At 29.5% G+C, this 27257-nt stretch overlaps 2 protein-coding genes across 2 annotated transcripts; one reads left to right on the top strand and one right to left on the bottom strand.

Moving 5' to 3' along the window:
• Positions 1-18245: 18245 nt before the first annotated feature.
• LOC141045134 (uncharacterized) lies at positions 18246-19904 on the bottom strand. The gene is made up of 2 exons (XM_073532449.2): positions 19658-19904; positions 18246-19552 (listed from the first exon to the last, which is right to left on the bottom strand). The coding sequence occupies exons 1-2, from the start codon at positions 19902-19904 to the stop codon at positions 19428-19430; spliced, it is 372 nt and encodes a 123-aa protein (XP_073388550.1). The 3' UTR covers positions 18246-19427.
• Positions 19905-19995: 91 nt separating this feature from the next.
• Positions 19996-22493, top strand: LOC112279466 (uncharacterized). The gene is made up of 4 exons (XM_024513923.3): positions 19996-20658; positions 20780-21219; positions 21379-21801; positions 22024-22493. Exons 1-4 carry the CDS (start codon positions 20289-20291, stop codon positions 22108-22110), a joined length of 1320 nt encoding a protein of 439 aa, XP_024369691.1. The 5' UTR covers positions 19996-20288; the 3' UTR covers positions 22111-22493.
• Positions 22494-27257: the final 4764 nt, after the last annotated feature.

Here is a 27257-nt window from a genome sequence, read left to right as displayed (position 1 = left end):
TTTGAGGAAGATAATCTACAACCTCTAATATCAAATATAATTTCTATATATATATATATATATATATTTAAAAAATATTATATTAAAAATAAATATTGATTTAATGATTGATAATCTGTAATCTTTAAAATAAAAAATTAGAATTGAAATAATCTATTTATTTCTAAAAAAAATAAGAACAATGAGTTAGCATTCTTGTCAACTTGTCAAGGACATAAATCTCAAAGAACTAAAAGATCAATACATTCTTGAGTCACTCAAAAATACTAGAAAATCATTCAAAGATAATATAATATTAAACTAGAACGGCTATTATCAAAGATAAGAAGACTAGAAAGTCTTAAAACAAGACTAAAGATTAGAAAAGCATTGACAAGAGTAAAGAAGGCTTCACTCTGAGCTTCTATATATACTATCTAAGTAAGAGCTATATAACAACATTCTATAGGACCTCCAACATGTGTCTAATTTATAAAATACATATCTTAACTTGCAAAATAAGTTTTCTATATGTGCACCACATTGTTAGCTTGTACCACAAGCTATCAATACATGCAACATATGGCTAATTTATTGGCCAAGTTTCTAACCTATTAATCAATTATAAACATATATGAAATCAAATATATATCTATATTATCAAATCTACTTATATTTATTTTTTATTTGATACTTCTTATTTAAGTTAATATATATATCCATAATAACTCTTATGTATGACAATATTGCACCTAATGCAAAATTCTATGCATTTGCTTCTATAAAAAATATCTTAGAAAAATTGACACAATATAAGATTGGTGCAAAAATAAAAATAAAATATTTTAAAAGCTTCAAATGCTTACATAACTTCTTTATTTACTCAAACTCATCTTTATAAGTTAAACATGTAAATAGCGTTGCAACTTGAAATAAGTTTTTGATCAAAATTTAATAATAATTACTAAATTTTTAAAAAGATTAGATATTTTTTATTAGTTTTGAAATCCTTTAGTCTATGATAGTTTAAACTTGCTTAAGATCTATCATAAGGCCATCATTTGAAATGATATATCCTAAAAAATCAATTTGAGTAGTATAAAATATACTTTTTTATCTTGGCATATAATTATGCATGTCATAGTTTTTATAATATACAACAAATAAAAAATTCAAAATCTTTTATGTTTTTAAAGTAGATTATAATGTCATCTAAATAATAAATAAAAAATTATCTAAAAATCCTTAAAAGTCATCATTTATTAGATATTAAAAAATAGTTGGCACATTTGTGAGTCTAAAAGACATAGCATTGTATTTAAGATATTCATACTTATTTTACACCTTAATCTTTCATTTAACTCTTTTGATGTATACACAATTTTATGCTCCTTATAGATCTATTTTTATGTAAATCTTAGCTTAATTTAATTAATCAAATAATCTAAATGTCAAAGATAGAGAAAACCTATTCTTGATGGTAATCTTATTGAGTCTACAATAATCCATATTTATTTGCAATGATCAATATTTTTCTTCAAAAATAAGAGAGAAGTTCTTATTGGAGATTTTAAATGATGTATAAATTTTTTATTAATTTTTCATCAATATATTTCTTGAATTGAGCCAACTCATTTTACAATAAATTTTAGATAGGTCTAAATGGTAATTAAGCTTTATATTGAAGGTCAACTAAGCAATCATAAGATCTATGCTTTAAAAGAATATTTGCATTCTTCTTTTCAAAAAAATCTTAATATTAGCTTAGAATGCCTCTTAAAATCTATCTACTATTAGAAATGAGTGTGACATAAATAACATAAGTTTTTTTTTTTTTTTTTTTTTTTTTTTTTTGTAGCATACAAAAAAATTCTTTTATCTATGAATAAGGATTTTGTTGTATTAAATTGATGAATTTTTATATGATTAATTAAAATCTTAGTTATGCTTTAAAAAAAATCAAGACTATTAGAAATCTAATTTATTTAAGGATTATATTTTTTTAACTGCAATCAATCTAAAATAATTCAATGAGATAAAAATCTATTTATATTAAATATTATAAAGCTATTATGACTATTTATTCTTACATATTTAGAAGAGATTTTATAAATAATATCTCTAAAAGATAATTGATGATTTTCTATAACTTCTATATGTACAAGTTTATATTTCTTAATTAAATATATTTTATGTCTTTTAACAAATTCTTCACCTAAGAAACAAATAAATCCTCTTAAATTTAGTAAGGCAAAGGTTATGTAGATATGTTTTAAGGTTATGTAATCATAATCTTTATTTTTTATATATTATTTTTTAAAAAAATATTAAATAATGTGCTTAGCTTTTCTATAATATAAGCACAATCCTTCTTGATGAAAATAAATCTTTTCTTGTTGAATAAGAGATTTAAAATATATTGCATGAATTTTCATGTCTTCTACTTTCAAATGTATATATTAAAAAGACATTGGTATTGCTATTGAATTATAAAAATGTTGAGACATACTTGTATAACTCTTAATCTAAAATTCAAAAACTTGATTGTCACACTTTACATCATATTCAATTGCTTGATTCAATGTTTAAGGATCAAATAAGTTTAATATCAATTTTTTTTAATCTCATATTATAATCTATAAAAACATTAGCTAATGAATGTATCATCATCTTACTTAATATTAATTATAAGTTGTAAAAATAGTTAAGTGTATAATATTATTAATCAATTTTATTTTTATAAAATATAAATATTATTGGTTGCAATACAAATTAGATCATTTTTTCTATACATAAATTAATATTTTGCTAAAAAAAATTCTAAATTATCAAATATTAAATGATATTTTTCAAAAAAAAAAAAAACAAAAAAAAAAAAAAAAAAAAAAAACCATAATAAAGTAAAATTTGAAATTAATGTTCTAAATATTTTAACTTGTGATCATTGAAAAAGATAGCTTTAGAATTGAAGTTCAATCATTGCTTGTACTTGATTGATGAATCTTCAAAGCTATAATCTTGTGCCATCAAATTTTTCAAGCAAGACAAATCTTTATTTTTTAATGCTTAGACAATCTTCTAATATATAAATATTAATATGATTTGGTGTAAATATTAAAGAAACTCCTAAAATAGGATTAGATTCTTTAAGGTCTAAAACCTTACCAAATCTATAATAACAAAAATCTCAATACAATATAAGACCAAGCACATCAGAACAAAATTGAAGATAACTAAAAAAAATGGAACATAAAAGTCAGAATTGAATAAAAGAGAATAGAACCAAATAAAATCAAAGAGAATAGAACAAGAAAAAGCAACCAAATTTTAATAAAAGAAAGAGTCTAAAGCCATATTTGACTGAATGATCCAATGGCTTTAATTAATTATATCTATATTTTGTCCAATTATCTTGGAACTTTTTAGAATGTCCCTAATAGTGGACTTGCCAAAATAATCACCTTTCTAGAAGATTTTAGAAGTGAATTTTATCATGATAACTACCTTAAGCCTTTTTAAAAGGTTCCATGGTAGATCTCATATAAACAACCATTCTAACTTCAATTCTAGAAATTTTCTAAAAAATAACTCCAACTACATATTTCTATGTGTAAATAATATAAATATCTTGTCTATGCCTTATTACAGCTAATCCCTCTTTACTAATGCAAAATATCCTTGTTTTGTATCTGATAGTATTTTCAAATAGTTTTGTGATAATAGGTGAAGTTTTATGCAGGTTCGTACATTGCATCATGAATGGGATAATCTTTCTAAAGAACTTTATATTGAAGCTACGGACATCCATTGCTATGACAAAAGTAGCAATGCTCCAAAATATTATCCACTTCATACTCTTATTAGTCATCGATGACAATGAGTGGTAGTGGTGGAGGTTGATGTTGGTCTAAAAAGCACTTTGGTTCAATATGAAATTTCTTGAACTACAAAATATGGAAGATTAAATGGACCCAAATATGTGACAAAAGCTTGAAGCAATATGCAATATCAAAAATTATTGCAAAAACATAAAAAGGTCCAAACTATCAAGGTACTAACTTATTGACTTAGATTGATGTAGTAAGTAGAAAGTTGGCATCGAAAAGTAATACCTGATCACCCTCCCATAAGGTCTTATATTACCAATTGTTATCTGTATATTGCTTCCATTGATTTTGTGGAGTAAAGAAACAGTGTGAAACTTCCTGCAAGGTCGTTATAAGCTATTATATAAACTCTTTTATTGTCAAATTATTGGTATTGATAGGACAATGGAGAATTGCTAGCATAATTACATATTGATCAATATTAAGAAGGAATAGTAAATGACTGATATTTGTTTGAATACTATCACTACATTATATTGGTACAATTCATAAGAATGTAAAAATGCTCAAACATCATGATCCAAATCTATCTAAAATCACATCTTTGAGATCCGTTTTGAAATCTTTTTACAACTTAGATGTTGACATATTAGGATGTCATGTCCCTCTTAAAGTGTGTATGTTTAGAATATAACATTGTCAAATACATAAATTTGCTTCTTGAAATAGAGCAAGCCATCATTGAGATAGTAATCTCAATATTGCATGTTGCTTACCTTCAATTGATCAATAACCATCTTCAAATAAGTATCAAGATACATAACTTCCTTCTATTTTATTCTTTTTATTAAATCTAAAATGATACTATTAATAGTAGAAACTTTTGGCTTATTATTTGATTCAAAATTTAAGTTAGTTCTATATAATAAAATATCTAGTACAATGTATTGTCACCTTTATTTATACTCAAGTTGAATGTTAAAGAAATACAAGATCTCTTCTCAACAACAATATCATGATTTCATATTTTTCAAATGTAAATCATGTAGCAGAGGTTAGTAGTCAATCTGAACAATCATTGGTTTTTCCAATAAATAGTATCACCACACCTTTGTGGCATGTACCATTGCTAGTTGCTCTTGATCACATGTAAAATACATGCATTTTATCTTTTTAAGCTTGTGTGATTTATACACTATAGATTAAAAGCCTCTATCAAAGTCTGCTTGAAGAACCAGTGTCATATTGTAACTTGACTATATAGTGAAAGATGATAATATGGATCTTACTATAGAAGATTCAAGTTAAAAGAAAAAGTAGAAAAATATGGATAAAAGATAGAAAGGTAGTAAAACTTTTAGTAGTAATGCTGCCCTTTTGAAAAAAATAACTTTTGCTTACTTTGTATGGCCAAAAATAAGACAAAATAAGATAGATTGGAAAAATAAATAATATAGACATCTTTAGGAGGAAGTTAAGAATAAATTCTAGTAAAACTTACTTAGAAAACCTAGATGTTGATACCCGGAGAGGGCCAGTTATGAACCAGGATCGAAATCAGACCCTGAGGCACAAAACCAAGTCTTGACAACAACTTCCGGACTTTTTGGCAAATCGAAGAGTGGAATTTGATAGCAGATTGGATAGGGTTTCTATGAAAATTAGATTTGGATGATTTGGATCTGTATTGACTTTGTAAGAGCTTTGCAAAATCAAGGTTTGTTTTGAATCACTTGGATTTTATGAAATAAAATAGGATTTACGTTTTGGGCGATTTCAAAATTTTTGTAATAGATCTATGGATGAAATTTTGTAGATTTATGGTTATAGTTGTGTTTAATATGTGTTATAAATTTGAGTTCAATCTAACAGTTGAATTGAGGATTATTGAAGTTTAAGTAGATCAAGTTCTCAGAAAGTAGAATTTTAGGTCTAGTGAGGGTTTTTAAGATTTCTTACAATCTATTAGTTGGATTGGAATGAAATTTACGTGAGAGAATATTAAACTTTTTTTTCTATGTGTTTGAGAAATTTGAAATCAATCGAATGGTGAAAAAGAGAGATATTGGCTCTGGAAGATTGGTATTAAGGTTGGAGAAGGAGGCCGGCCAATACCCAAGCACATTTTTGAGGTTATCGTCAATTTGGTAATTTAGATCTTTTTCAAATTTTTTGTACTTATTTTTACTTTATTTTTTAAGAAGTATGCAAAATTTGAGTTAAGATCAACGGTCTATTTATTAATTATTGAGGTTTAAATCTATTGTAGGAATTATTAGGATTTGATTAGAGATTGGTTTAGGATTTAGAATTGGTTAGGATTTGATTTAGGATTAGGATTTGGTTAGGATTTGATTTAGGGTTAGAATTTGGTTAGGATTTGGTTTAGGATTTAGGGTTTGGTTTAGGGTTTAATATTTAGTTAGGATTTTATTTAAGATTTAGGATTTGATTTAGGATTAAGGGTTTGGTTTTAGGATTTAGGATTTTATTAGGATTTGTTTAGGATCTAAGATTTAATTAGTTTTGGCCTAAAGTTTGAATGAAGCCCAATAGGATTTTAACTAGAATTAAATTAAGATTGAATTGAGATGTATTTGAGTAATATTTGTGATCATTCTAATATTTCTTTAAGATTTTTTATTGTTTCTTTGAAATTTCTTTGAGGTTTCTTTGAATTTGATTAAAGCTTGCTTAGCATTATTATGGTCTTATTAGAGCATTGTTAATATTCTATTAGAATTAGGATTTTGTTGTTGTAATTTCCATTCTACCTTCTACAGTCAAGTGCCTAGAGTATTCTCAAGCAAGTCTTCACATATTATGACACCGTGCCAATAAAAAAGTTAAAAGCATCAATGTCAAGTTTACATAAAAAGTCGAAATCATAAAGTTGTAATATTAGAGTAATAATTAGTGCTTCCTTCAATTCCTTGAAGGTCCTTTTCTGTTCTAATTTCCATTCAAATAGGGCAATTTTTTCTAATATGTTTGTTAGATAAGGCTGCAATGTATGCAAATTTTCAAACAAAATGACAATAATATCTAGCAAGGTGTAAGAATGAACGGACTTTAGAAGCATCCTTAGAAGTTGGCCAATCTTCTACTGCTTTCACATTATCTAGCTTCATGTGTATGCCTTTAAAAGATACTACATGCCTCAAAAAGGTGACATTCGACTTCAAAAATTCACACTTTGATTGCTTACAATAAAAGCAACTATTATGTAGCTAGCATAGTACTTCTTGTAAATGTCGTTTATGTTCTTTATGGATTTTACTATAGACTACGACATCATCAATGAAAACGATTACATACTTATTCAAAATGTCTCAAAATAATTTGTTCATGTGATCCATAAAAGAGGCTGGAGCATTGGTGAGGCCAAAAGATAATGTAAGCCATTGAAAATATCTATCGCACGTACCAAATGCCATCTTTTTAATATCCTCTTTGCCAATAGAAATCTACCAATAACTATTCCAAAGGTCTAATTTGCTAAAGATGATTGCTCATCAAAGTTGGTGAAAAAGATCATCGACACATAAAAGTCAATATGCATTATTGACAATCTGCTTATTGAGGCCTCGATAATTAATGCAAAGTCAAAATCCACCATCTTTTTTAGATATAAAGAATATATGTGCTTCTCATGGCAACGTGTTTTTTCAAATGAGGTCCTTCTTCAAGAATTTATCAAATGACTTTCGTAACTCTTCAAGTTTATTTGGTATTAAGCAATAAATTGGCTGACTTTTTGGTTTAGACTCAAGAAATAATTCTATTTTGAATGACGTACCTTGATTACGTGGCATGCCACTAGGTAAGTCAATTAGAAAGATATTCCAATATTTACGTATCAGTTACTCTACCTCTTTTGTCTCTTTAGTTGTCTTTCCTACCATTGAGGCAAGATTCAAAACCACAACATATACCGGTTGCTTATGCCATATTTGCTTCTTCATAAAAGTCATTCCTATGAATAATTTCTTAGCCGCAAATTATTTTGCTATTCCACTTGATATGGAGGCACAAAAAGCCACCATGCATCTTCTATCTTTGAAAGAGATTCTCCTTGCTAGCTAATCGACTTATTTATTTTCTACTTCTAACTATGGCATATCAAAGATAATATCATATCCAAGCTTTGTTACTCTGAACTTCTCCCTCAAGGCATAAGTATCACTCAACTTTAGAGTTTTTTCTTTACTTATTTTATTCAACACGTTCTCTCAGTCATCTATTAGATATATACTCCATTCTTTCATCACCTTTGTTTGGATTCTAAGTTGGTTGGAAATTGCTATTAAAATGTAATATTTTGTAGAACCACAATCCACAAGTATTCAACATGGATGTCCTCGTAATCAACTTGTTAGATACACTAATCGACTCTTTTGATATTTATTCAAGGCCACACCATTTGTCTTTGAAAAATATCAATTATCCTTAGAACTAGCCTTTGGAGCGTTTAATAGGAAGCCACTTTTTTCTGCTCTATTTTTTCATCAACTTGATAACCCTCAAGATTATGAATCTGCGATGATTTGTTGGTACTTGAACTTTGATATTTTAGATAGTCTCTGATTTGATAGTCTGGCTTTCGATAGTAAAAGCACAATTCTTTCTACACCAATATTTGTCTTCTTTGTAGTGTTAGAGGTCCTTACAAGGTATTAATCTCTATCGACGTTAATTTTTGCATTGTGAAGGTAGAGAGAATTTGCTTCAAAAAAGCACTGGGCTCGTGGCTGTCACTAATTTTTCATTCAAGACTTGAGATAAAAAAGACCAAGTTTATATATATATATATATATATATATATTATTTTTAAGAGCAATTATATCAAACATATAAGTCTTAAATTCCCAAAAACACCCAAAATATGATTAAAAATTCTAAATCCTTATATATCCTTATGGGATATTATTTCCAAACTTCAACAACTCATATCTTCCAATTAGATAGTTTAAACACACTCAAATTTTACATGAAGTATTAATGTACTTTTAAAAACTACCACAATAAATTTCAACTACAAATTTATGTTGGATCTTAAGATATCTCTAAAAAACTAATAGTAGCTTCAAATCCTAGTTTTTATACACTTACATGCAATTTTCTTCATATCTCACAAATTAAGTACTTAAATGCTACAAAATATGTATTTACAACTTTTTAATACAATAATCTACCTTCTCCAAAAGGATTGAATCGAAATTTTGTTTACAAATTCAAGATATGGCTCCAACTATTACTATGAATGAAATCACTGACTTACTACCTTTGATTTGGATGTGCTTACTTCATTTCTCTATAACTTCTTCATCTAAATTTCAAATTCATTAAATAATATATAAAAATTATAGTTAAAAAAGTGATCTCTTCAATCCCAATTATTGATCTTTTATTGGTCTCTATAAGCATATGTTATGCTCCAAAGAGTTACAATAGATACAAAATTAATACCTTAACTTTGAGCACTAATAATTCCTTTATAAAAATTCCAAATCATATAAAATTTGCATCTAATCCGTATTCAAAAACCTAAACCTGCTAATCCCAACTTCCAAAGCTCAAATGAATTCAAAGGAGAAACTCTAATAAGGCCTCAAGCAGCCTCCTTGAAGCCCATTGGACATGGGCTTTGACCAATAGGGATGTAGATCCCTATTCCTTATCTTCATCTGACCATGCCTTGTTTTTATTCTTCTTAATAAGCCTCTTACTAGTTTAGATTTTTATCTTTAGTCTCTAATCTTTTCTCAAGACTTCATACTAAACATTTAAGTCCTATAATTTTTTTAATGCCATAATCATATTAATTAAAACTCAAAATAAAGTTTCTTATATCTACTCTCTTTAAATTAATCTATTAATCATTCTAACATATACCAAGATTTATGAACATATTATATATTTTAACTAATTTTTACATATTATAAGTAATTATAATACGACATCACTATACTATTATCTAGTGGTATAGGAGTCTGCGCTATAAGTCATATTCTCTAATTTCTAAAATCTATAATATCAACTATCTTTGCAACCCTAATTGTCTCCTCAAATGTTTGTAGATCACTTAATTCCACCTCTTGTTGGATCAAAAGTTTCAACCCTTGTACATATTAATCCATCATCTCTACTTTTGAAACATTATCAATTCGGAGACATAAAGACTTGAATCAGGAGACATAATCTCACATCAATTTAATATCACGAATATACATATTTATCTTAATAATTATCTAAATAATAAGAATATATAGAAATAAGTCAAAGTAAATGAATATCTTGTGGAAAGCTTCTTAGAAGCTTCATAGACATTGTTTTGTCTTTATACATGTCTATAGGTGATTTATAGGTTAAAAACTTGGCCAACAAGGAGGCCACGTATCAACATGTTGATCACTTGTAGTACAAGTTGGACATATGGGGCACACCTAGGAAACTTGCCTTATAAATTAGACATGTGTCTTATAAGTTGGATGTGTATTAGAAGTCCTATAGCATGTCGCCACATATTCCTTAGTTAAGTAGTATATATAGAGGCAAGTGTGAGGCCTTCTTCTTTCTTGTCAACTCCTTTCTTGTATTTTAGTCTAGTTTCAAGAGTCTTATGTTTTCTAGTCTTTGGGAATAGGTATTTCAGTTCTTCCTTGAATATACATATTTTTTTTCTATTTTTTCACTTTCTTTTTGACACAAATTCTATAACTTTATGCATCTTCTTCCAATTTGTGTCCTTGATACTTAAATTGTATAAGGTTAACCAACTAATCATGTTTAAACTTCCCCACATTGATGGGCCAAAATTGACTCCTAAGCTCGATGTCAAACTCCTTTTAGTCACAAAATCTACGTTAAGCTTTATAGCTTTAAACTCAATGTTGCTCCCAAATGGTTGTTGTACCTTTCAAATAACTAGAGCATTATTAATGTCTTTGTTGGTATTTGCCTCAGATAATTGGAGGTATTGTTGCATAGTGAAGAGCCATTGGTATACATCTTCTTACCTTGAGGTCCTTAAGTATGTATCAGGCTTGCTTAATTTCAGCCTAGTAGATTTAAGCTTTTATTTACCATTGTAGAATAGCTATCTTGCTTAGGAGGTGTTGTATCTAAGTTTCTATTTGACATTGCTCTGTCATATCTCCCATGTTGTAATTTCCTTGATAAACTTTGCTATTGTAATGTCTTCTTTCCTTCAAGCTAATTTCTTAAAGCAACTTGTTGTAGCCTTAAAATAATACTCAATATAATCACAATAATTGACTTCCAACTAAATGGTGGCTATCAATACACTACTAAAGAATAGACTAATGTTCACTTTGATACTAATGAAATAAGACTAGATTCTTTAAGGTCTAAAATCTTATCAAATCCATAAGAACAAAGATCTCAATATAATATAAGATCAAGCATACCACAACAAAACTAGAAGTAACTAAATAGAGTAGAACATGAAAGTCAAAATTGAATAAAAGAGAATAGAATCAAATAGAAGTAAACACCATGGAATAAGAAAAAAAAAACCAAACTTTACTGAAAAAAAGAGTTTAAAGCCATACCTGATCAAATGCCCCAATGGCCTTAGCCAATCCTATTTATACTTTATTCAACTATCCTAGAACTTTCTAAAATGTCTCTAACAGTGGACTCCACTAAAATAATCATCCTTTTAAAAGATTTTAGAGATGATCCACGATGATAACCATCCTAAGCCTTTTTAAAAGATTCTATGGTGGATTTAACATAAACCACTACCTTAATCTCAATTCTAGAAACTTTCCAAAAAATGACTCCAACTTCATATCTCTATGTATAAATAATATAAATATTCTATTCATACCCTGTTACAACTCCAATCATCTCAATATCTTTATTTCCTATTAATCTTATTAATTCTTATAATGATAAATTAAGTTGATACATTGCAACTATTAACTTTCTCATTTGCTTTTGTATTTGTATTATTGTACTATTTATTTTAGTAAGTTCTATTATAATAACATAATAAAAAAAATAATAATAATATCAACTCAAAAGTTGATAATCTACAACTTCTAATATACTTATGTCTTATCAAGAGAAATAAGTAATCCACTCTTAATTAAGAAAAGAAAAAGCTTTGATATCATAAGTGTATTCTTATCAATCTATTAAAGATAAGAACTTATAAAATGTAAGTAAATAAATGAGATATTTTTCAAATACAAATGATACATATATATATATATATATATATATATATATATATATATATTCAAGAAGAAACTGAAATAACTATTAATAAAGACTAAAAAACTCAAATCTCTTGAAACAAGATTAAAATCAAAAAAGAAGTTGATAAGAGTGAAGAAAGCATCTTTTTTGCCTTTATATTTATTATCTAACTAGAAACTACTTGGCAATGTTCTATAGAACCTCGAACACATATTTAACTTAGAAGACAAGCTTTATATATGTACACCACATATCAAACTTGTACCATAAGTGGCCATCATGTGCAATATATTGCCAACCTATTGGCCAAGTTTCTAACCTATTAATCACCTATAGACACATATAAAAGCAAAGATCTCTGTGATAGTCTTCTATCATGATAATTATTGTAGTAGATATATTTTGTCTTTACAAAATCATCTAATTTTTATAAAAAATCTATCATTCCTAATATCAATATAAATTCCCTTTTCAATTCACTATAGAAGATAATTAAATTTTTTCATTAAAAATTAAATTATAATTATTCCTCAAAATATAACAATTTATATCTATACACTCAATCTAATTACTATAAATTAAAAATCTAATAATTATTAGATATTATATGTTTTAAACCTTACAAGTTGATATTTCATTAATATAATCTAATAACTATAAATATCCAAGTACAACATAAATACTTTAAAAAATATTTAAAAAATTATATAAACTTTATAAAACAATCCAATAATCATGCATAATTTAAATGAAATACAAACACTCACTTTAAAATAGTAAAATATTCAAATTAATTTATCTATAAACTACCAAGCTAAAATTGTGTTGTAATATCAATACTCCTAAAGTAACTACAAAGTCTATCAATAAGAATTATAAAACATAGATTATTTAAAATCTACTTTAGTCTTTAAATCACTTCAATAGAAAAGAAAAGTGGCCAATTGATTAAAATATATATATATATATATACCTAATATTTATCAAATATCTAATATAAGTATGTAAGAACACATCATTTATATATTATATTTTTTTTTCTAAAGCGCTTCTTCAAAATACAAAATTAAAAGTAATTAATAAAGTCGTATGAGATAGAATCACTATTGTTGGCAAAGCTTAAGGAATAAATAATACAAATTGTAACTACTAAATATGATTATTTTTACTAAGCCACCATATATGAGATAAAATAAGAAGATTTTATTTTTACAAACATTCTAGAATCAATTGTTGCAAAGATTTATAACACTGCTTATTGCTTTGTATTTGTGAAATATTAAGAAGATCCATCTTCTGTCAGAAATACATACATCAATTCCAACTTTAATTTGTATATGATAATATTTGATATTCTTTTATTAAAAAAACATCGTTTCCTCTTTCAATAAGAACAGTAAGTTATTGGCAAGACTTAATAGCAACCACTATGACATAAAGTGCTTAAAGTGATGGCATCTAATTATAGCCATTTTTAAGATAACACTAGATGTATGGTTTAAGAATTGGCTAGAATTCAATTTAAAAGCATAGCTACAAACATCTCTATAATATGTGATGAAGATAAATAAAATTTTATAAATAAATTATTTATTTCTAAGTGTAAAATAATATTTATCATAATATTAATTTATATATTAATAGAAATTATACTTATAATTTTTTTTTTAAAAGTTCCATTAAAAATTATCAAAAGTTATTTAATTATATTCTTAAAAAATAAATTAATATGTAAAAGAAATTTTGAAGCTTTATGGATATAAAAATAGTTGATATTTTTTAACATTTAATTTTTAAATAAAATTATATATTATAATATATTATATTAAAAGATATGATAATCTATTTAAAATAATCTAATTATATAATCATATTTTCTACTTCAATCTATTTTATATTATTTTATTCTTTTAAGATTACAAATCAAGTGATATTATTTAATATAAATTAAAATTCTATTTATAGAAAATAATTACTATGATATTTTAAATATAGCTTTGAATTATAAATATTTTTGAATAAGCTTGTGTAGTAATGGCAAGTGAAGCTTTTAAAAAGATAAGACCTTATTGTATAATTGCAATTCTTCTTCTTCCATTTAAACCTATATATTCGATAGAATTTATACAATATATGTAATAATTATATATATAATTAATGTAATATCTTTTTTAAATGATTTATATAATATATATAATAATTATATTAAATAAATTTTAAAATAAAATTGACAACAACATTAATGATAAAAATAAGATCTTTATGAGTGATTAGTAGTAAAAAAGAATTAAATATTTTTGAAATGTTATGTAGAAAAGTTAATATGAAAATGGATGACAAACCTCTTGTCTAAATTTAGTTATTATTAGCGAAATGAAAACCTTTGGTTAATCCCAATTTTTCAACAACCACTATTTAAAAAGACTCTAATCTAATCAGAAGTTATAAAAATCTTATTTTCTCTTATAATTTATATGTATATTTAAAACTATGTAAGAACAATACAATTATAGGATATTTATAAAATAAAATATAAAATAAAATAAAACAAAGTGAACAGTAAAAAATAAAGAAATGGTAACTTGGATCTAATTGATTGAATATGAAAAAAATGGCTGTTTTGAATTACTTTCAGAACATAAAATAAAAACTCAAAATAAAACCAAATGCCTTAAAAATTTCTTCAAGTTTTTCTTAAATAATGAAGAATTAGCAATCCTAGATTTAAACACGTATGTTAGATAAAACCCTTTTTTCTTATCTAAAATAAGCTACTAACCACCTCCATTCGGCCTCAAGTATAAAAAACATACTCTAGTCTTATAACTTTTGCCTTCCAACCTAATAGCAAAGCAATATGCTTCCATATGTTTCAATATACATATATACATACACACACAAATACAATTGTACTCCTGATAATTAATCTCCAAAAAACTAGTAACCACCAACAATTAATCAAATTTTAGAAATTGACTCCAGTTTAAATTTGTGTATCTGGTATTGTTTTTGGTTTGATAATTAATAACCAATAATAATTAACATTTCTTTCTGCAATGAATGATATTAATTAGTGGGGAGATGACTATGTGTAAAATATACTTGTATACTTTTTTTTTTATTTATTTGTTTCATATACGTGAATTGCATGCATTCTCTTTGTGTGCTATTCCTGGAGGCAGCTATGAATATTCGTAACCTTGGGGAGACCGCAAGGTTACATTATCCGACATTGCTGAAATTCTATTCCACGTCTTCAAAAACGGAGTCAGCCTGAGAAACAGGGAGACAAAACCCACCATTCCAATGAAGATTAAACACCAAGGCTGGAGCAAATTAAGATCAGGCTGTGGAGTTGGAAGAACAATTGTTAAATCTGCCTATCTTTAGAAACAATTACTGTATTGCATGTCTCAAATCACATGGTCATCCAAGTGATAAGGTGAAGGTTGGTGCAAAGCAGATTAGGAATCAGCAAAAAGTCTGTGTAGAAGGATTTTGCAATTGATTTTGTTCTTGACTAACTTAGCCTTGAAAACAGTGTGAGCATTTTAAAAGCTTAAATTTCTTAGTGTATTGTTGTGCATTGACAAAAATGTTTTTATTGTAGATTTCCATTTAGCCCTTCTCTGTGGATCTTTTCTCTCATGGGTTCCTTTTCCAGCTCTTCATTTAGCTTCCAATTATATTTGCTCTTTGACTTCACTCCCATTTATTGATTGATTTATTTATTTGTTGTTTTTTGTCACAGGAAACTAAAAACATCCACAGGATTATGACTCTTGAAGATATTATCTTCGCCTGATCCTAATTAACTGATTTGTAGTGTGTCTTCCCCGAGTCTAGGATTTTAATTTGTTTCAGTTTAACCCACCCTCTCTGCATGATGATTCTAGACAATCTCCCAGCATTGCAAAAATTTATCAAAACATATCTAATTGAAATGCAAAATCATTGAGTGAAGTGAAAATTGTGGTTGATTATTCAAATCACCACAAAGAAGCAATCAATACACACTTATGTAATTGTTGTCATTCTGAAATAGAATCACGCATTTTTTCTTTTTTTCTTTTTTTCTTTTTTTCTTTTTTTGCTTTAGTGGTCTCACACAATAATTCCAGTAATTTTTTTTTGTGAATTTATTTTTCAATGAACATATTTTGAATTAAGAGATAAATACTCCAAGTAGTTTGTAAACACAAAATATGAAAACTTTTGTTTCTACATGATGGCTGTAGACATTCACAGTAACTCTATCACCTGCCCCCATTAATTAACACAAATGGAATATTAATGGAGAGATTAAAATCATGACACAAGTTGTCAATTGTTCTGTATAAGTGTGTGTGCATATATATATATATATATGTTGAACAAGGACCAGAACATCCACTTGCAACTAGAATTTTTGAGACTTAAAATTCTTATCAAAAACTAAAATTTTCAAAACTATCAAAATTGGTAGGCATTACACTAAAAATGAGTGTGCTTAGAAAAATATGACTGGGTAATCCTAAATGGGACAAATGAATTGGGTTAAACCCAAAAGTCATTTCAGAGAATCACCATTTTTAGAATATTATTTTTAAAAAAAGAAAAAATGACCTGATTACTACAACCACACACCTCACCCAAACCTCAGCATGGCAAGGGATTGGAATAAGAAACAATTAAACAGAAGATTGTGCAATCTGCTTTTTTACATGATTCTGGGAGGAAGGAAGGGAGTGCAAAGTGGAGGAGGCCATGATGTGGCCATTGGGTTGCTGACCTGGACCCCGGGATAGTCCACCTCAGCATCAATCGGCTGCATATTCACTCCCTTTTTGACTTTGCTATATTTGAAGTCAAAGTGTGGGAGTTGTTGACCTCAAATCAGTGAGCTGATTGAGAGATCTCACCCCACACTCTCATTTCCCTTTTCCCTCACTTCCTTGTTCCTTATTGGAACATTGAATTGTTCTTCAATTGTTCTTTTTAATTAACTATTTAAGTTGTTTTACTACCGCAGCTTTTCATGCTCAGATCAATCATTGGCACATGGTGTGAGAAGCTGCCAATAGAATATAAAATGATGGGAATGTGTGTATCTGTGTTGTATTATGTCAAAAACCCAATTCTTTCAATAATATTAATGAATTGATTGTTGTTGTGATAAGAATTATTAAATTAAAAATTATTATTTAATTATTTATTTTAAGTTTGTTGGAAAACTTGAATTGGTGAATGTGTTGACAAGTTTATTTTGGCAAAATCCCACAACTTTGCTGACATAACAATTCACACAGCAAAGCCTCACAAGGTAGAAAATGATATGAAGAAGAATCAAGATAAGTTGCATAGTGAGTTTTAAGATTATTGTTATTCTGGTCAAAATCTTTATTTTATAGAATTTCAGGATGAGAAACACCCATGAATGATTCTTAAATAAAGACAATGTCCCAATGTGATGCTACACACAGAAGTAGAGCATTCATTTGCTCTATGCAATACCAGAACACACTTAAAACAAATTAGGCATCATTATGAGTTTTTAAATTATATTTGACTTGTAATGTGGAATAACATTCAAGCTACACATAACATTTGATATCTCTTTTTCTTGGGTCATGGAATAAAATAACAATGTGTAACACTGTATATATATATATATATATATATATAAGGAAATGACAACCTCCTTTGGTTGGTTAAAATGGGGTGCAATATTGTCCTCGTAGAATCGTGGTCTCTAAGAAGGATAATTATCCATGGCAGATGTTCATTAAAATCAAGGATTTAGACAATTCTAAAATCTGTTGATGCTCCCTTTTATTTTAAGAATAGACGAATATTCCGAAAGTTACAAGTATAATAATCTTAATTAAAGATATGTTATCTCGAATGTAGTTTCTAACATGGAGATAACATATCTTCAACATAGCAAAGGGAAGACAAGTAGTTTTCAACCTTCATCAAACCTTTATAAAGATTTTTTTGGTCATTCACACGAGACTATGTGATTCTAATTCTTCTTATAAGCTCTAATATTAGAAATACAGTAAAAGATTTTGTTCTCATCCTCCTATCTCCAAAGACCAAAAGGTAGTAGGTGGGTTAGAAACTACATTCATTCAAACACGAAAACAGACATACACACACACACATATATATATATATATATATATATATACATACATATGTTTACACATAAAATTTAATGTAGATTTTTTTATCGTCATATATTTAGCATGGTCATTGGAAACTAAAAAATTGTGTGCTTAGAACAAAATTTCAAATAAAAATAGAAGGTAGGGGGTGGGGGAGATAACGGCCGAGCCTTGCCTTGCGAATATCCCATTTTCGTCGTTGACCGGGGCGAGGGTTGCTGCCGAGCTCGTCGGCAGCCACCTGGAATTCCAGCATGAAATCCCCACTCTCTCACTCTCTCTGGCCATGCCAGGCCGGGTTTTGGATCCCGAATCCCCCAATCCCCGGCCCCTCTACTCTTGCCATGACTTCGATCGGTTTCACACGAGCGCCGTTCCAGCAGCCATCTCCCCGAATTTATGGACGCCTTACACTGCAATGCCACGCTGGCTCCCACAAATGAACATTGCTCAGATTTGCCTACTCCTGGAGCTTCCATGGGCCCAATCACCTCCGGCGCGGGAATATTCGTTCGTAGTTCAAATGTACGTGGGGATCTTTCATCTCCTATTTTCAGAGATTTGCATCCAATTTTGTTTCCGCTCGTTTCGTTCGTATCGATGCGTATATAAGAAACGAACAAAACATAATGATTTTTGAATAGTTTTGTTGTCATTGTGTGTCATTCAAAACATGGACACCTCGAACTCAATTTTTTTTAGGAAAATTTCAACATGCTTACGTGGAGTGCAACAATATTGATTGTCACCAATCATTAGACTGAACAAAAAGAGGAAATAAAATCAAATCAAATCGTTTCGGCACAACTAGCATCTTTTTCCATTTAGTAAGTAAAAAGTCAAAGAGAAAAGGAAAATAATTATAACAACTCTACTCAAGGAATAGCTATTTCAGAACAAAAAGACAACATTTTGAAAAACGCAAAAGACATATAAAAATAGATATCTTAAACGAAAATGCTTTCATATTCTCGATCGTGTATGAAGATGCCCGTATCATCGTGGAGGACATCCGCCACAACACAGAGTAGTAGTTCCTCACAAACGAAAATCATCCAAAAGATGGATGGATGGATATCGAGAAGTGGTTTCGTCGCGGTGCAGGATGCTGAGGTGGAGCATCGCACCATCACCATCACCTTCAGCCGCCTTTGCAACAGGATCGGATGGCGACACGACGTTAGCGCTCGCGCGCGCAACGACTGCGAGGCATCCACCCATCCATCCACCATTCATCCATCCATCATCGCCTCTCATGTGGCCTCCTCTTCTCCTCCCCTTCCCTTCTGATCATGAGATCATGAGTAGGGCGCCCAAAAGCAGGAGGGATCGCGGGAATCGGGCGCGGAGCGGGTACAATGCAAGCCACTGGGTGATGTGCGCAATCAGTATAGAATACCGAGAATTCGAACGGGCAAATGTGAAATTAAAAAAGGAGCGGGAAGCGCGGCACAAAAGGGAAAGGTGACGTACCAGTGCGCGGGGGTAACTCAATGCACGCGCTGCGGAATCCCGGGGCTTGGTCGGGACGCGGACTACGGTGTCGATTGGGTGGGGGCGCTCGGGCCATCTTTGACTGGAGCCTGAGTTGGAAAGATGAGGCACATCTCTCTCGATTCCCTGCGTGGATTCCCCATTCTGTCGACGCAACCGATCGGTTTGGGTGTGTGAGTGATCGGGGATGTAGCCGCCTCTTGAAGTGTGATGTAAACGCTATCATCTATGCCTCCAGAGGGACGGGGCGGTGGGCCAGCTCCCAGAGTGCGTTGCGGCTTATAGCGCCCACCCTGGCTTGTATTCTCGATCGAATGTTTTTTGCAACCAGCAACCAAAGAGAGAGAGAGAGAGAGGGAGAGAGGAGAGCAGTAGCAGCAGAATAAGAAGAGGTGCTCTAGCTTGTGCGGACTATTCCAGCTTGAGGGGAGCTCGATAGACTTGAATTGGCGAAAGAGATGAAATTATGCCTGATTAAGCCGGCTTGGAAGCTGGATTGAATTTGGCAAAACTGTTTGTGGATGTTTATTCGGCCTTAGATAAGTGGAGGCAGTGGTTGTTTCACAATAATTGATCAGTATTTGAGAGATTGACAAGCATCAATCCAACCATGCCTTCTCATTCTCAAATAGGACAAGTAGGTTTGCAGTTACAGCACCCAGCACAACTTCTTTCGTACCCGATGCCGCCGTGTACGCCGCAAGCACACTGCCGATCCGACTCGCTGCTGCCATACTCCCTGGAGAGCTGGTTTCCTGCCAGCTCTACAACCTTTGAAGCCACCACCCGCAGCTGTGGATCGCCTCCAGGGTGGAGTAACTTCCAGCAGCCGGTGGAGACGCCTGAAGGGTCTGTCGGCGATGCCATTAGAATCAGCACGGGGAGCGCGATTTCCCAGCCTGCCGACTTTCAATGTGATACGTGGTGGTCGCCCATCACTGTCCAGGCAGCCATGCCGAACGACAATCTCATCTCTCAGCGTACGCACCAATTTTCGCGCCTTGATCAGAATTAGAAGCAGTTCATGTCTGTGAACGTTGTAGAGTTCAGTGAGGGGGAGATTCCTTCTACTAACGACGTTGTTGTTTGATATTCCTTCAGGAGGAAGTGAAATTAGTTGTGACTTGGAAGCCGGGGCGAGTTATCCTATGATATTCACCACAGACTGCGAGTTGGATTCACGGCAACGTGCAATTGGCAACATCGGCGGGTGTGATCAGAACGAGCCCAGGAAATACCCGACATCTGCTTTGGCAGTGGTGAATGTCGCTCAAATTCCAGCGTCAGTCTCCCGCTCGAAAGGCGCCAGCAGGAAAGAAATTCTGCAATTGGCTAAGGAGAAGTTAGCTAGGACGCCAACGAGCCCCTCTGAAGTGAGACTCGGGAAGGAGAAGCAGCTGGGCGTGCAGAAGTCCAAGGGGAGTGGGAAGCGGCCCTTGTCCCAGCGGGAGAATCACATCTGGTCTGAACGGCAACGCCGCAAGGGGATGAATTACCTCTTCTCCACTCTTCGCTCCCTCCTTCCTCAACCCAATCCCAAGGTAATTGATTCGATTCCTTCCAGAAAACAAATCCATTCCAAACCTGCTGTTGATAAATACGCTGTCGCACCTGCGAATGCTTATTACCCAGTCGTTCATTTGTTACAGTTTACTTTTAGATTTGAAGGTTCTGATGATTCTAATGATTTTTGGTGGCAGACGGACAAATCAACAGTGATAGGGGAGATCATCAAATATATCCAGTCGTTGCAAGTGAAGCTGGAGATGCTCACGAAGAAGCGCCAGCAGGTTATGACAGCTGTATTACCGAGACCTGGCTCGTCTGCCTCGCACTGCACTGGGCTCACGCTGTTGGATCACTCCAACTTCGACTCCTCTTCGATGACTGCAATCACAGCGTTGCCGCCTCCAGGCAGGGAGTCGTGCCTACAATCTTATTTGGGAACCAATGTTGGGCTCCACGTGTGCGGGCTCAACGTGTTCATCACCACCAGCAGCCCGCGAGGCCGACGAGGGCTGCTACAACAGCTCTTGCTAACCATTCAAAGGTATAATCTGGAAGTCATCAACGCCACCATCTCCACCAGCAGCGCCTCCATCTTCCATTGCTTGCATTGTCAGGTATCATCATCCCCCATGTGTTAAATTGTGGGAACGATTGCGCATTTCTCTTGTGTATTCGTGTCAATGGATTCATTTAGAATACGGAAGTATGAGTGGTGCCGTTGATGTCATTGAGTAGGAGACCTCATGAAGAAATTAGTACTAAAATATTGTAACGTCACATTCGTTCTTGTGACCATTTCATGCTTATTCAATCATTTGAACCAATGACATGTGCAGGCATCTCAGAATGCAGAGGTTCTCAACAACGATCTCCACAGCGCCTTGCAGACCGCTATCACCAACTTTGGGTTAACACAGTTTTAGACGTTGCCGAAAATTCCCGCATCATTCAAGAAGAGTTACGACTGTACACAAGTGAGTTATTTTTTTCCTTCGGAGAACAAGGCTATCTTTGGGGAGATAAAGGGCCGGCATTATTTTGACCAGGTTCAGGTGAAGTGAATTACGCAAGAACTAAGAAGTGCACATCCCTGGCTGTTTGGTCATTTGAAGGACATGAAAGAGCCATTCAGATTTGTAGATTTACGGGATCATTGGCGTCTATTACCACGAAGAGCTGTAAATGTTGATGCATTAGCAATTTTTTTCTGTAGTTTTTTTACTTTTTTTCTTTTTCTTTTTGTAATTATTAATAAAAGTTACTGAACCCTAAGATTGAGGGCTCAGAAGCTGAATATTTCGCTCAAGTGTTAATCGTGTGCAAGAGCTCAATTGCCCTGACTGAAATTACCGTATCATTTGTGTAACCGTTGCTCTGCAGCTGATAGCTGCATGTGGGATTGATCGTATCAAGTGTGTGATTGAGTCTACAACTTCGTATTAACAATGTCGCATGCATTTTACGTAAGTTGATGCTCATTGCTAGCTTGGAAAAAGCATAATTTCAGCAACGAAGATCCCTTGTCATCCATCCATAACTTGAAGGTTTACACACCGCACACCAATCCATTAAGCATGCAGTGATGATACACGTCATCGACAACAATCAAACAGGATGCAACATTCGCAAACAGATGAACAACTGTAACATTGTGCAACAACCTACATTCTAATCAAGCAACAAAGCAAACCAACTATTAGTATGTGAACATCCTCTTTTTGTGCCAATTCTGCAATTTAATTTGTAGTATGTTGAAGTACTCAAATAGAGCAGACATGTTGAAGTTAGTACTTTAGGAAATGTTTAAGTACATGTTGAAGTCTACTATAAATATCATCACTATAAATATTTATTTATTAACTACAATGTTCATTCAAGAAATGAAAGATAGAATATAATTTCTTTTAAATGGATTGGTGTTGGTATGGTAAGCATGGTGTCCTAAGATTCTTGATCATAGTAGTTAGAATTTTAATTTTCTAACTTAAAACTACATCTTATATTTATTACTAATTAAATTCTTTGTATTTGTATTTAGTTAATTGTTAAAGATTTACAACTTTTTGACTTAAATAAAAATGATGACTAAAATAATGATTAGGATTTAATATTTTAAAACTATTGAGTTGAATTTAAATCTTATTTAGAAATAAAAAAATAAAAAAGAAGAAGCTATTGATTAATAATTAGAAAGTTTCTATAAATATTTGACAAACTTTGTAGAATATACGAGCCAAAAATAATAGAGCATAATGGAAATCATACAATAGTCATAAGAGATATCATATCAACACAATGTTTGGACAAAATCATAATAAATGTGAGTATGGATAGTATGTCAATAATTAGTTCATTAAACATAAATTTAAATAAAGAGCTTTAAATTAACTTTTAAACTAACAATCATCTTTACAAAAAATTTACTTTATAAATAAAGCAACTTTTAGAATTTGAAGTAATTTTTTAAAAAAATAATAAAATATTTAAAATAATTTTTGATATTATTAATTTTACAAGAATTAAAACAGTTAAATATAACTTATATGCAAGATTTATTTGTATGTATGTATGTAAATATATAAATATATATATCTATATAAATATATAAAAAATTCTAGATCATAAATTTATTTGGTACAAATGTTATCTAGATATAAGCTACAAGATGGAAAAAATTACCATAATTTAGCTAATATTAAAAAATTTAAATTTTTTAGAAAAAAATTATAAGTATATAATTAAAAAAATAAATTAAGGAGTGTTTTTAATGAATGCATATATTACATACGTAAATAAAAATGAATAATAGTAAGTAGAAGCACGCAAAAATATATTAGATAGATATTATCTTTTTTAAATAAGCTTTGAAGAAGATTTTTCTTAAAATGCAAATTGAATATTTAAACCTTTATAGATATATTGTGTGGTTATTGAAACTTGTGCCATAAGTTTTATATTTTGAGGATATCCATTACAAATAACTTATAACTTGACATATGGATCATAAGCCTTGTGGCTCTTAAGAGCTTCCACAAGACCTTATTAATAACTAATATATGTATATATATATAGGTAAAACTAAAGCCATTCTTAGTCTTATTAATATCTTTCTTGTACTCTAGTCTTGATTCAAGATTCTCTTTATTTTTTTTATTTGTCAATTATAGTTCTAGTTTCTTTATATTTATTATTTATTTCTTATTTGTGTAATATCTCTCATTCAATGACATAAGAATATTTTGTATTTTTAAATTTTTGTTGTAATTTATGATATTGACAATAATAACTATTAAAATCCATAGCATTGAAGCAAAATAAATCTTTATTATAAAAAAATAAATTATTAAATCTAATAAATATTTGTGTATTAAAATAATATTTTTAATAACAAGAGTCTTTTTTTTAAATCAAATTAATTTTATATCAAGATTTTTAAATATAATTTTAGGTAATTTTATAAAATATCAACTAATAAGAACATTCAACAATTTTATAGTTCAAAAAATCTTTAAAGATCTTATTAAAACTATCAATAAAGAATCAATTGATTTATTGAAGATGCAACATTAGTGTTATGAATTAAAGCATTAAATAATAAGAAGGCTAATGAAATCTTAGATAAAATCTATATCCCTTGTAAATGTTTTTAATTCAACTTAAAAAATAATAAGAGTGCCAAATAGACCTATATTTATTTTTTAATATACATAAAAGTTTAAACTTTAATTTTGAAATAGCATCAAGTCAAAAAAGTCATATAAACTTTCATATTACTTAAAAATAAAGAACAACTAAGAATTAATCAATCTAAAAAATCTTTAAAGAAAAAATCTTAATATTCAATTATATTATTCTATCTTTTATCTTATAAATTATACTAATATAAAAAAGTTTCCAATAAAGAATCATTCAAAGATTATTAAAAAGTCCTATAGGTAAGAAATATTATTGAAATCTAAACTAAATTACTTTAGTAGATTGTAAGTCAATGTTTAAATAATAAAGACTTTGATTCATTAAATCTTAAGAATTTTTTCAATATACAATTTTAGGTGGATATATAATTTTTTCAATTTAAAAATTTATTTCAATTATGCATTATCCAAACTATTATAGAATTAACATAAAAATATAAAAATATTAATAAATAAGATTTTAATATATATCAAATTATTAAATCTTTATTAAAAATATTTATAAATCTAATTATATGAAAAAAATATAAAGCTTAGATATTTGTAGTATAAGATCTTAAATATATATTATTTCAAAATTAATATAAAATATTTATTTTTTTACTTCAAAATAAATTATATTATTCTTTATTAGGTAGTACAATTTTATGATCAACTACTATTTGTCTAAACAAGTTTATTATACATAAAGACAAAGATCTTTGATATAAATAGTTTTAAAGTTAGATTCAATATAAAGTATTGATTACTATATTTAATTTTTTTTTCTACTAAAAAAATATATTGGAATTTATATTACTTCAAATTCTACCAATATAGATTTAAAATTTACTAAAAATTCCTTAAAAAGTGTAAGTAAGAGATTATGTTAGACTATATTATTATTATAATATATATATATATATATATATATATTTTAGATTTTTATAGATAAAAAAATCATAAATATTAAATAATTTTTTTACAATAAGGAAGGACATATTTTAATATGCATATTAAAAAAATATTAAATATACTCTCCAAATTGCTATTTCCACCTCTCACGTGACTTTTAGGCTGTTTTTAAAGCCCTTGCAATGATAAATACTAGTACATCCTCTAACTCTATCAACCTTGCTTCTATGCCTCTTTAAATTACAAAAAAACACCTTCAACCTTACTACATTCTATTCAAAAGAAATTATATTAGATTATATTTCTTTCAAATACATTGTATCTTAACCAAGTACTACTGAGTATCTTATGAAGATACAATATGATTAAAACAAGTATATGCATTGTGGCTAGTTTGATTATATACTATGTAGTTTTGTATTTTTATATATGAGTTATATTTGGAGCTTGAAAAGATGCATTCCTTTAAATTAATTTGAATTACAATTAATATTTTTGAATTAAAGATTTATTCTAATATGATACTTGCTTGAATGTCTAAAAGTATGCTATAATGATGAATTTTTTTAATATTAATGTCTATGATGCCATTTCCAATAGTGGATTATGTACTTGCTTTTGTAGATCGAGTGTTAAGATCTGATAGGTACTTTAAGCCTTGTCAAAGATGTATCTAAGACTATGTATATTTTGTAATGCTATGTCAGTGACATACATATTTATCCTAATTTTTATCTATATGATTAAGTAGAAGTAAATAAAAATAGATTTATTTTATAATATTTTTTTAAAAAAAGCTTCTTGGAAGCTTTATAGACATTGCTTTGACTTTATATGTATTTGTAGTTGATTCGTAGGTTAGAAACTTAGTCAACAAGTTAAAAATATATTTGTAGCTTGCAAAACGAGCTAACTATATGGCATATATATAGAAAACTTGCTTTAAAAGTTAACATACGTGTCTTACAAAGTCAATACATTTTAGAGGTCTTAAAAGACATCACCACATAGCTTTTAATTAAGAGTATATATGGAGGTAAGCTTAAACCCTTCTTCACTCTTGTCAATATCTTTCTAGTTCTTAGTCTTATTTTAAGACTTTTTAGTCTTCTTATTTTTGACAATAACCATTCTTATTCAATATTATATCATCTTTGAGTGACTTTTTAGTTCTTTTCAGTGACACAAGAATATATTGAAGATTTTTTTTTTCAAGATTTGTATCCTTGATATACTACCATATTGCCATACTGCTTGAAAGATCTCTATGTATAGATCCAACTTCTACTATAAGCCCTTGCACATTGACAGGGTGCCAAAAAGTGTAATGGAGTATAGATAAGATAGTTGGAGCCATATTTGAAAAGTCTATAGAAGTTTTTGGAATTGAAGCTAGATTAGTCGACTATATAAGATCAATTATAGAACATTCTAGAAGAACTTAGAATAGTTATTTTGGTAGAATCCATGATAAAATATTT

The sequence above is a fragment of the Physcomitrium patens genome, chromosome 3 (genome assembly GCF_059467195.1).
Source record: "Physcomitrium patens ecotype Gransden chromosome 3, ASM5946719v1, whole genome shotgun sequence".
NCBI classification, from domain to species: Eukaryota; Viridiplantae; Streptophyta; class Bryopsida; order Funariales; family Funariaceae; genus Physcomitrium; species Physcomitrium patens.
The sequence above is the reverse complement of the archived record's forward strand: the minus strand, read 5'-3'. Positions and strand labels throughout refer to the sequence as shown.